The 12,671-nt window shown below is 47.5% G+C and overlaps 1 protein-coding gene across 3 annotated transcripts in view; it reads left to right on the top strand.

Annotated features, from left to right (window-relative positions):
* Positions 1–12,671, top strand: part of zfyve28 (zinc finger, FYVE domain containing 28) — a 128,154-nt gene that overhangs the window by 70,888 nt on the left and 44,595 nt on the right. For 2 of the 3 annotated variants that reach the window (XR_005005641.1, XM_036550812.1), the window contains exons 2-3: positions 389–529; positions 11,961–12,098. Coding sequence is in view for 2 of the 3 variants with exons in the window: in XM_036550812.1 (XP_036406705.1) it covers positions 389–529; positions 11,961–12,098 (279 nt within the window). In the remaining variant the exon portion in view is untranslated. Of the gene's footprint in view, positions 1–388; positions 530–11,327; positions 11,397–11,960; positions 12,099–12,671 lie in introns of those variants that run through there. The other variant, XM_036550813.1, reaches the window with a different exon arrangement.

Here is a 12,671-nt window from a genome sequence, read left to right as displayed (position 1 = left end):
ACGGGAAATGATGGACAAGAATTGAATTTCAATACAGAAATGGCTGGTTGCTGAAGTTATAACCAATGGTCACATGACCAGGAGGGAGGTCACAGAGGGTGGGTCCTGGATGACAGCACCCCCCCTAACCCCACTGTGCTGACCACAGTTAAAAAGTGATGGGTGTGTTGCTCCGGAGTGTTTCTGGGTTGTGCAGCGTCACTATGAAGAGACAGGCTAAGCTAACACATAATTTTGCACCATGCGGGGCTCAGCCATGTGGCACGGTAGCACAGTATTAACCCTGCTCCTCAGCCTGCTCTCTGATGTGATGTCAAAGCCTCCTTAAAGGCCTGTCACTTATCCACAGTCAGCCTCACTCTCTCTTTCTCTCTCTCTCTCTTTGCAGCGCTCAGACCCCCAGCTCCTGGCCCAGTTCTACTATGCCGACGAGGAGCTGAACCAGGTGGCATCTGAGCTGGACAGCCTGGATGGCAGGAAGGATCCGCAGCGCTGCACCTTGCTGGTCAACCAGTTCCGCTCCTGCCAGGTAGGACCCCCTGTCCCCTGCAGCGCCTTCATCACCTGCAGCCTCTAGTGCTCTGAAGCCCGATGTTATACACACTTCCCCGTTTTGCCTGGGCCAAGCACTGCGCAAGGCAATAAAGAGGGCCAGCTAACAGCTCTGTCTCTGTTAGAGCTGCAGCAAGAGGGTTCGCAAGAGAGCAGGAGTAAGACTGAGAGACCCCTCACATTCACCACCCCACAGCATGCTGGGATTCCCCAAGGGGTCGGGGGAAGTCATTGAAAGAGTACTGTGCTGGAGGTCACATAATTAGGTGTCCTGAGGCTTCTCTGTCTGGTGTGTAGACACACAATGAGGTGTTTCTCTGCTGCCTCCTGGTGAAGCCACGTTTGCTGGATTGTGGTTCAAAAAAGTTGTTCAGTTTAGTGTTTCTTATTCAGTTATGAACAGGAAAATCTGTGAAAATTTAAAATATAAAAATTGAATCTGTATGTATATATGTAGAGAAAAAATAAAAGAATGTCAACAATAATAGCTAAATCAGTAAATGTTAACATAAAGAAATTGATTAATCAATGTCTAAATGTTGACAGTAATAAATCTTAGTGTGAAGTATGAAAAGACATAATAACCCAGGGGTTGGAAGCACTTCTCCATTATCACTTCACGAGAGCTATGAGACTTACATTGTGTTATACTGAGATATTTAATACTAAAGGACTAGATCTCATAATCTTTGGATGTATTTTGCTGGACACGCAGCAAAGCTGCCTGTGAGCTGCCTGGCCTTCTCTTTTTCCGTTCATTATCTATGCTGTTTATTTATACTTCTCTACATAAATACCTTTATTGATGTATTTTTCATTTTATAGATCTCAGTAGTCTGTGATGATGGAAAAGCTGAGATGTCAGAATTTTGGTTGAAGGTTTTTCCCTGTGCTTTGAACGATTCCACATTGCACTATGATGGCATAATTTAGTGTTATTGGAGGTTAAAGCTAGCTCCTCAGCGTGAGCGGATCACCGGCCTGTTTGCTGTTGCTAGATATGAAGCGGGTCTATGACTCCATGACCAGAGCAGAGGTTCAGTTGGGCTCACACTTCCAGTCCCAGCAACCCCTCTGACTCTTGGCAACCCCCCTGTCCTGGGAGCTAGAGCTTTAACGTCGCCAGCCAATCATGTCTGTGCATCACTTGCGTCAGATCTGCGATGAGAGCAGGCTTATGAAGAGGTGTTTTAGAGTGTGGCTGTCTCCAGTTTCCGCTCTTGTGCATACTGCTGTATTCATTTGTTTTGTCAGAACTCAGGCAGGGACTCAGGCGCAGACAGCGGAATGGGGTGCAAAGTATAATAAGCTGATACGGGGAATCCAGAAAACGAAGTCAAAACAGGCGAAGTCGGAAAACCAGAAAAGCACGGCTAACAGTACCAAACAGATCCAAAAACACGGTCGAGGGAAACAGGCAAGATCGGAGAAACAGGCTGGCAGGCAGAACAGGAAAAACAGCTTGTAGCGAAACAGATAACTGAGACGAACTAGCAACGAGACAAGAAACAAACGGGGAATATATAGGGCAAGGCAGATGACAAGATGGGATGCAGGTGTGCAGAAAGCCCTCCAAAAGCATGACGTGAACTGGGCCCCCCTATCCGACACCATGTCAACAGGCAATCCATGCAGTCTGAACACATGATTGATCATCAACTCAGCCGTTTCTTTAGCCGTGGACAGCTTCGCTAGCGCGACAAAGTGCACAGACTTGGAGAAGCGATCAACCACGGTTAGGATAACCGTATTACCTTCAGACGCGGGCAAACCGGTGAAGTCCAAGGCAATGTGGGACCAGGGTCGCTAGGGGATAGGCAGAGGGCGCAGCAGTCCAGCAGGTGGGTGATTGGAGGGCTTGTTCTGTGCACAGACTGAGCAGGCGGAGACAAAGCTGCGGACATCCTCTTCCATGGCGGGCCACCAGAAACGCTGCTCGATGAGGGCCTTGGTGCGTCTAACCCCTGGGTGGCAGGCCAGCTTGGAGGAGTGTCCCCACTGCAGGACCTGGGAACGAACAGACTCTGGAACGAACAGACAATTAACCGGACAAGAACTGGGGCAGGCGTCGCCCTGTAGAGAAGAGCGTACTAAGGACTCAATGTCCCATAATGCCACAGCCAGCAAGCACCGAGCGGGCAATATGGTGCTGGACTCAGGCGCCTCCTCAGGTGGGGAGGACTGGCGAGAAAGGGCATCGGGCTTGCCGTTCTTGGAACCTGGGCGGTAGGAGAGAACAAAGTCGAACCTGGCAAAGAACAGGGACCAGCGAGCTTGGCGAGGATTAAGGCGTTTCGCCGTACGCAGATATTCCAGGTTCTTGTGATCGGTCCACACCAGAAATGGGATACTCGCCCCCTCCAGCCAGTGCCTCCACTCCTCCAAAGCCAGCTTAACGGCCAGCAGCTCCCGGTCCCTGATGTCGTAGTTGCGCTCCGAGGTGGAAAGCCGGCGCGAGAAAAAGGCACAAGGATGGAGTTTGTTATCTAGTGCGGACACCTGAGAGAGCACAGCCCCCACTCCCACTTCCGAGGCGTCCACTTCGACGACAAACTGCCGGGCAGGATCAGGCTGGGCAAGCACCGGCGCAGTGGTGAAGCGCCTCTTGAGTGCCTGGAATGCCTCCGCAGCGACTGGGGGCCAGGAAAAGCGTCTGGAGGGGGAAGTCAGAGAGGTGAGAGGAGAGGCAACCGAGCTGTAATCACGAATGAACCGTCGATAAAAGTTTGCAAAACCCAGGAATCGTTGGAGCTCACGACGAGAAGTTGGCGTTGGCCACTCCTCGACCGCCTGGACGTTGCGACGATCCATCCGGACCCCTCCGGCTGTGACAACACACCCCAGGAAAGAAATCGAGTCCCGATGAAACTCACTCTTCTCCGCTTTAACGAACAGGTGGTTCTCCAGCAGCCTCTGCAGCACTTGGTGGACATGAAGGCAATGTTCAGCAGGCGAGCGGGAGAAGATGAGGATGTCATCCAGGTACACGTACACAAACTTGCCGAGCATGTCATGGAGAACGTCGTTTACCAGGGCTTGGAAAAAGGAAGGAGCATTGGTAAGACCGAAGGGCATGACCAAGTATTCGTAGTGACCCGTCGGGGTATTAAACGCGGTCTTCCACTCATCCCCCTCTCTGATGCGGACCAGGTGGTAGGCGTTGCGCAGATCGAGTTTACTAAAGATCTTCACTCCCTGCAGGGACTCGAACGCCACAGACATCAGCGGGAGAGGGTATCGGTTTTTCACCGTGATGGCGTTTAACCCCCGGTAATCGATGCAGGGGCGGAGTCCGCCGTCCTTCTTGCCCACGAAGAAAAAACCCGCTCCGGCAGGAGAAGACGAGGGGCGAATTATGCCAGCTGCCAGCGACTCCTGGATGTACTTATTCATAGCCTCCGTCTCCGGTGGCGACAGGGAATACAGGCGGCCCCAGGGCGGAGTGGTGCCAGGCAGGAGGTCAATGGCACAATCATAGGGACGATGAGGCGGCAAGGAGGCGGCGCGGGACTTGCTAAAAACTCCCTTCAGGTCCAGGTACTCAGGGGGCACTCCAGACAGGTCAGGAAACTCATCGGCAATGGTGGAAGCTGAAGAGACGGGGACTGGAGCGTCTTTGAGACATTGAGATGCACAGAAAGGACTCCACTCCGATATTCTGTTCTCCACCCAATTGATCCAGGGGTTGTGCTTGCAGAGCCAGGGGAGTCCCAGTACTAACGGTGCTTGGGGTGTGTCCATGATGTGCAGCACGATGTCCTCACGGTGGTTGCCAGACAGCAGAAGACTCACCGGCGGAGTGACATGCGTTATTTTGATGAGCAGCCTCCCGGTGATGGCAACCGCCTCTAGGGGGGTCTGGAGCGGGACCTGTGGCAACCCAAGCTGCAGGACCAGGCTAGCATCGATGAAGTTCCCGTCCGCTCCGGAGTCAATAAGAACAGCAACCACCTGTGGCTGGCCATGAACAAAGAGGGACGCTGACAGCAGTGGGCGAGTGATTGGGGAGTTTGGAACAGGGGTTGCGCTCACCTGTATCTCCCCAGTTACAGGTGAGCGCTGGCTTTTTACTGGGCACTTAGAGACGAAGTGCCCTGGGTTGCAGCAATACAGGCAGGACCGGGTCTGGATCCGCCTTTGTCGTTCCGCCGGAGAGAGGCGCGTGCCGTCGATCTGCATGGGTTCCGGAACAGAGGGCATCGCTGCAGCAGACATGGAAAGCTTCCGAAACTCCCCCGCTGATCCCCGAGACTCTGCTCTCTCTCTCCGACGAGCAGACAGGCGGTGGTCGATGCGGATGGCGAGGTCGACCAGGGTGTCGAACCCAGCCGGCAGATCCCGGGTGACGAGCTCGTCTTTGATCTCCTCAGAAAGCCCATGGAGGAACACGTCGTACAGAGCCTCTTGATTCCAGCCACTGGTCACAGCAAGGGTCCGAAAGTCAATGGCATAGTTGGAGACTGAGCTCCCTTGCTGACGGATCTGCAGCATCTGCCGAGCAGCCTCATGACCGGTTGTGGACCGGTCGAACACTCGCTTCATCTCCTCACAGAAGGAGGTGTAGGAGGAGCACACAGGCGAGCGGACATCCCACACTGCCGTTCCCCACTCTCTGGCACGCCCGGTGAGCAAGGTGATGACATACGCGATTCGTGCCCGGTCTGTGGGAAAGGTGGACGGCTGGAGCTCGAAAACCAGAGAGCACTGTGACAGAAAGGAGCGGCAGGTTCCAGGGTCACCAGCGTACGGTTCCGGAGGTGGCAGACGGGGCTCCCTTCCTGGCTGAGCGGCAAGAGGTTGCAGAGCAGGTGCAGGGAGGTCTTGTGCAAGCTGGAGGTGCTGCAGGTGAGTTGAGAGATTGTCCATGCACGCCGCGAAGCACTCCAGGGTCTTGCTAACCGATTCCAGCTGGTTATGATGTCGGTTGAGCAGGGCTCCCTGTCGGTCTAACACTGACCGCAGCTGGCTACTGTCTGCTGAGTCCATAGTTGGCTAGTTCGTACTGTCAGAACTCAGGCAGGGACTCAGGCGCAGACAGCGGAATGGGGTGCACAAAGCGAAGTATAATAAGCCGATACGGGGAATCCAGAAAACGAAGTCAAAACAGGCAAAGTCGGAAAACCAGAAAAGCACGGCTAACAGTACCAAACAGATCCAAAAACACGGTCGAGGGAAACAGGCAAGATCGGAGAAACAGGCTGGCAGGCAGAACAGGAAAAACAGCTTGTAGCGAAACAGATAACTGAGACGAACTAGCAACGAGACAAGAAACAAACGGGGAATATATAGGGCAAGGCAGATGACAAGATGGGATGCAGGTGTGCAGGCAGGCAGGTAGAGACAATCAGGTGGGCAGAGACAGGGCGGAGAGCGGGGCAGGGCTAGAACACAAGGAAAAACAAAAGCACATGGACCGGGAAAAGAAAACAACCGGCTAAGACGCCGCAGTCATGACATGTTTACTGTGACAGCACTCTGTCACATCTCATTGATTACATAGAAAGCTCTTTCAACTGCAGTGATTGGGGAACTCAATGAATGCACCTTGAGTGAGCTCATCTGTTAAGCTGAGCATGTTTGTCTTTATACAGCATTCATGCATCTAGGCTACTTGCATGTGTCTTCAGCACAAGGCCACTGTGTGAATACTTGTCAGATTTCAGTTTGCAAAACGCATCACATTGTTTCGGTTTATCTCAAGTGCTTTTAGTTATTGTCTCCAGAAGGGGAGACTTAAAGCTATGAATCCCTCCGGGCTCTGTCATATGCCCTGGCTCCAAACACTGGGGCTTACAGTGGACACACAGGACTCTTGTACGTGCGCAAAAGATTGTGGGTGCTTTAAGGACGCTGAGGATACATGTGATGCATCCTTGAAAATTGTCTGAACGAAGAACTCAGTCCTTGGTAGAATTCGAAGGATCCTTGACATCGGAACAGTCCTTCGGCGGGATTCGATGACGTAGCATCCTTGAAATGCAGCCACTACGGATCCTTCCTTGACTTTGAGAAGCACATGCTACTTGGGCTCTTCGTTATAGGTCAACGTTGCTGGGAGCTGTGGCCACTGTAGCTGCTGCCACGCCATCCATTCAAGATCCCGTGTGCTGTCATAAAGTCCGCATTTATAGCGGTACATGACCTGTCTTTCAGGATAGCGCCAGCGCTAGTTCACCTGTGCAAAACATAACAGGACAGAACTGCACTCTCCAAATTTAGCATGCCAAATAGCCTACACAGGCCAGCTTGATTCCTCGTCTCTAATCTGTTTCTCAAGCGCGCTTTCTAATCTCCACTGCTGTCAGTGGCCAATTCTCGTCAAGTCTCTTGAGTCTCGCGCGAGTTGGATGAATGTCTGGGCGAGTCACAGATTGTCATGGCCGAGGAAGAGCTACACGTTTCACCGAATTGCTATAAATCAAATCTTTGGTGACACTTCAGATTTTTCAAGAGAGACGGACAATAAATGAGATGCTTACTGAGCTGCAATAGTAGAGAAACAAATAGGCCTATGTTAAGTAAAAATGGCACTTTTTAAGTTAATTTCTGATTTTCTGTCTGCTTAAGAAGAACCAAAGAAATAAAATCAAACTATCTGTACCATACTGAATTGCATAGCATCATATTCTTTTGCATCACATCGTATTGCGTTTAATTGCATTGTGTTGAATCAAATTGTGTCGAATCACACTGCATCGCAATAGGGGTGAATCATCGTATCACATTAGGAGTTGCTTCATATGTATCTTTAATGTATCGGATCATTGGCAATGCATGGAGATGTGTATCGCATCGGCCTCAGCGTTGGAGATGCACATCCCTAATATATATGCACTATATAGTGAATATGGAGCAATTTCGGACACAGCCGAAGAACAGCAGAACAAGCGCTCATATTGCACTTTAATTTAACAATTGAGTATTGAATATTTTATTTTAAGATTTTATTTAAACATTGGACATCTTGAATGTTGTTTTCATTCAAGATCATGGGTAAAATTTCTTGCTTTAAGTGTTCTTTAAGTTTTTTAAGTAATAAATGGTAAACAAAGTTATATTTGTCCCCCCCCCCCCTTTTTTTCTGATGCAAAAACTGATCCAATCCGTGAATCAAAAACTGTGATCCGTTCTGAACCGTGAGTTTTGTGATCCGTTGCACCCCTAGTGACTTTATTTGCTTATCACCATTTTAATACCGTATCACTCCTGTATCAGCTGGTGTGATAAAAGAGCAGCATGAATTTGAATCATCAGTCAAAAACATTTTGTCAAACCATACACATCTCTGGTTTACAGGGCTGTGGTTGGTAGCCAGTAGTCAATACATTTGGAACAGCCCCTTTCAAAGGGTCTTGCTGTACTTGAGGTGAAACCTTGCACTAAGCAAGATGGCTCCTGGCCCCAAGGGGTCTGTTTTGGGTAATTTTGGGCTCTCCTGTAAACTCCTCTTTCACTCCTTGTTTGTACCGAATCATTGATATACTGTATTTCCACTCCTCACTATCTAGCTTATATGTCATTATTTTTGAAGGTCTTCTTAGGCGTACCTTCTGTTGGTGCATGCGCCTTTTAAATGAAAGTATAAAATATGCCACCAAGGCTTTAACTCTTTGCTGCAGTGACCCCAGCTGACCAGGTGAGATTTGCAGAGGGAAGTCAGGCATTTTTAACACTAGATGTTAAAAATATATTATACCTCACCTGCTACCTCACCCTTAAGATATTATTATTATAAAAACTGATGGAGAGAGGTTACTTGTTTTTTATTTTCTTGTGCCCTTGATAGATTTTAGTTTGCTGCTAGTGTTATTTCTCAAGCATTACTATCATAAGTCACCCTAGCAGTCCTGATTTGTGCCAACAGTGTGAGCTTTATTCTGCTATTCAGACTCAATATCCCATGAATGCCATGCTGTAAACCATCAGACCCCAGTGCAGTAATGTAAGTGAATGGCTATAGAGAGGAGAATGAGGGATGGAGGTGGAGGAGTTGATAGCCTTTTTATATGCATTCCTCTGGGAGGAACCACATGGGGTCTGTGGCTGGCTGTAGCACTGTTGAAGTCCTCAGAGTCCATCTGTCTATCAGAGTGTCTTGTCTCTGTTTGCTTGGCTTCCTGCTCCAAGCCATAACGAATGGGCAGCAGGACATTGATGCTGCCTGGGCCGCAAGAAAGCAATTCAGTACAGCCATGCAATTGGACAATCCCACACAAATCACTACAGCTGTATGATTGGTCATACCCACCCAGGTCACACCTTAGCAAATGAACAAGGTAAAAGGAAGACACGAAAAGTTGAGATTACCAAAATAGGAGCAGATATGTCATCACTGTGAGACGGGAGGTAGATGCACTTCCTTCTATATCGTGAAAAATACAATAAAATAAGTTTATATTTAAAAAACCTCTCCAAAATTATGAATAATTTAAATTCGGTGTCAAATAGTGAAAAACTGTGAGTCCTGCTAGGGGCAGGGAAGCCCCACTAGTGGTGTTTTGTGTTTTGTGTATATGCATGTTTATGTGTGTGTGCATGTATATATATATATATACATATATATATATATACACATACATACATATGCTAGTATAGAAAAGTTGAATTGAATTCATAGTTTCGTGGAGGGAGAGGAAGAGGGAGAGAAAAGAACAGAGAGAGAGAGAGATAGAGATGGAAAGACAGCGACACAGATGCAGTGCTTTTCAGGGGTCATGCTGGAGTCATTAAGGTAATGAACACCCGAAAAATTACAGGATGACAAAAACTCAAAGACTTTTTCATTCACTCTTTCTCCCTCTCTCTGTCTTTCCCTCTCCCTCTCTCCCATGCGCTTTCTGTTTCAGAGGTTTCCTCCTGTTCAGTGTACACAAAAACTCCCAAAACTTGAGCTCAGCTGTGTGTGTGTGTGTGTGTGTGTGTGTGTGTGTTTCCGTGTGTGTGTGTGTGTGTACGCGCGCGCACATTAGTTTTGTTTGCTCTTCAGTTAGGACTAATTACTGCAAGAATATTTACAGCATAAGTGAATGGTAATATAACTGGATTGATCTACACTCTGTTACTCGGAATTTGGAGAGGAAAATCTCTCAGCACCCTGGAAAAAAAGAATATCAGTTCAAGTCTGCTGATATCCCATGATGCTTTGTGTTTGTTGAGAGGTGCTGTTGGCTAAAGGATATTAAGCGTGTAAGAATCTGGGTGAGATTAACCAAAGAATGACACCAAAACAAAAAGGGATGTTCCCTGTTTCATCATGATACCCTCCATCTGTCCAGCACCTCCAGGTATGCCACAGTTCAGCACTGTACCAATATGTTGGCCTACAGGTGCAAGCAGAGGGCCCTTTCTTAGTGGCTTAGAGCAAGCTCTAGGAATCTGTGGATGGGAAATGGGAGTTGGGAGGGGTAGGGGTTGGCAGCATGCCAGACGCAGTGCAGTAATAGAGCAGCCGGAGGACAGGCAGAGCCTCCCTTCAGCCTTACAAGAGTGCCTCTTGGGGCTGCTGTGGGGAGCTTCCTAAAAGAGGCTGGCGACATGCAATGTCTTGACTTCCTCTGTCCATGCATGTCTTCTGCTTGACAAACTGCATTTATTTCTGTAGATGAATGAAGCTGAGATGCGGAAGTTGTGCGTGCGTGTGTGTGTGCGCGCGTGTGCATGAGTGATGTCATCGTGGGAAGGTGGCAGAGCTCCCTTCAGTTCACCTATCACTGCAGTGTCATATGAGCGACTGGCAGCAGTAAGGGTCACTTAATTCCTCTGCTCCTCTGGATGGCTTCCTGCTCGGTAGACAGATTTTATAACCAGCTTTGTTCCCTCTGCTCAGAGCCTTTCACAAAAGATTGTTTGAGCTGGCATGGTGCTCACCAAGACCACCCCATTAGCCCATCCACATGCTGTAAAGATCAGTGAATCAGGATTGATTTTGAAATAGAAAGCAAAGCTTTCAGTGTTATAATATGTATTTCTGCTGATCCCCATCCACTGCCTTAGTGAGTGTCTAAGCCCTGATGTGCTGGATAAAAACCCCTTTTGTCAGGTGCAAGCTCTTTTCTCTTTGTTTATGCGTGGGCTAAACTCATACCTTTGTGTGAACAATTCAGAGTATTTTTAACAGGATTTGGGCAGAAAGTAAGAAGTTGTTTTTTTCTCCACAACAAAAATGAGGAGGGATTCAACTTTTCAGTAGGACAAAAAATGCCTTCATCCTCAACATAAAACCTGTGACAGAATGTTCAAGATTTAAGATTCAAAATTCTTTATTATCCCCGAGGGGCAATTTGTTGTGCAGCCAGCAGTATCAGACAACATCAGACGAACAATAATAAATAAATAAACAATAAACACAAAATAAAAACATTAAAAAAACCATTAAAATCCCACTGGGTAAGGACGGTGACTACAACATGAAAAATCACATTAAGTTATTTATAAAGCCAATGGCGGCTGGGACAAATTAATTCTTAAATCTGTTTGTTCTGCATATTGGCAGTTTGTATCTTCGGCCAGATGGAAGCAAGCAGAACTCCTTGAGCAAGGGGTGGCTAGGGTCAGCCAGAATTGATTGGGCCTTCTTCAAAGTCCTGACCTTGTACAGATCAGTTAACTCATTCAGGGTCGTACCTGCAATTTTGCTGCACACTTTGATGATACCCTGCAATCTGTTTTTCTCTCTATTTTTTAGATTAAGTGACCCGTACCAGCTGACAAAGGAGAATGTAAAAACAGATTCAATAAAACAGGAATAAAACATTTTCATAAAAGTATTGTCAAGATAAAGCTTGCGATAAAAATACATACGCTGATGGGCTTTCCTACACACAGCATCCACCTGAAGCTCAAAGGTCAGTTTGTCATCAATTACAGTACCAAGATATTTGTAATGCTGCACAAACTCTACAGCCTGTTCATTGATCACTACTGAATTTTTCCTAAAATTTATTGTCATCTCCTTAGTTTTAGACACATTAATGTCTAAGAAGGATGACTTGCGCCAATCTGTGAAGTCTGCCACTACAGGGCCATGATCAGGGTCATTACTGCTGAGAAGAGACACGATCACTGAATCATTGGCGATTTTAATGATATGGTGCCTCACATATTGGCTTTGGCACTCATTTGAATGTTGTATGAGTTGTAGAACTCCTGTCAGAACAAAAGCAGAGACTAATTTTCAGTTGTGCAGGAGTACTGAGTACTGAGTGCTGAGTACTCTTATGTGCTGATCTTGGATGAGATATGTGGGAAGTATGAGTTCAGTGGAATAAGCTGAATTATGTTTCATGGACCTTCTATCTACTGAAATTCATTTGAGAACAATGTGTTTTCTGGGCTAGAATTTGACCAATAGAGTAAAATTGTCTGACTCTCTCTCTTTCTTTTTGTCCCTGTCCCTGTCTGATCTGCAGGACAATGTGCTGAGCATTATTAATCAGATAATGGATGAATGTATCCCTGAGGACCGAGCCAACAGAGACTTCTGTGTGAAGTTCCCTGAGGAGGTCAGGCACGATAACCTGGCAGGACAGCTGTGGTTCGGGGCTGAGGTACTTTGCACAACATGTGAAAAAACACACAAAGACACACCCACACATATATACACAGACCCACAAACACATACACATGCACACACAGACAAACACAGAAACACACACACACACACACCACACACACAGCAATTATTGGCACTTTTAGGCTTGTGTGATAATAGACATTACACAATACATGTAGTTTTACAGTTTTTTTCAGTATTTGTTTATGACTGAGACAGGACTTACAGTGTATGTGTGTGTGTGTGTGTATACACTGATGAGCCAAAACATTATGACCACTCACAGGTGAACCGAATAACGTTGATCATCTCCAAACAAGGGCACATGTCAAGGTGTGGGTAGATTAGATCGTAAGGGAACAATCAGTTCTCGTGGTCAACGTGCTGGATGCAGGAGAAATGGGCAGGAGTAAAGGCCTGAGCGACTTTGACAAGAGCCAAATTGTTATTGCCAGACGACTGGGTCAGAGGATTTCTGAAATGGCAAGGCTTGTGGGGTGCTCCTGGTCAGCAGTGGTGAGTACCTACTGACAGTGGTCTGAGGAGGGACAAACCACAAATCGGCGAC

The sequence above is a fragment of the Megalops cyprinoides genome, chromosome 18, assembly GCF_013368585.1.
Source record: "Megalops cyprinoides isolate fMegCyp1 chromosome 18, fMegCyp1.pri, whole genome shotgun sequence".
In the NCBI taxonomy this organism is placed as follows: Eukaryota; Metazoa; Chordata; class Actinopteri; order Elopiformes; family Megalopidae; genus Megalops; species Megalops cyprinoides.
The sequence above is the reverse complement of the archived record's forward strand: the minus strand, read 5'-3'. Positions and strand labels throughout refer to the sequence as shown.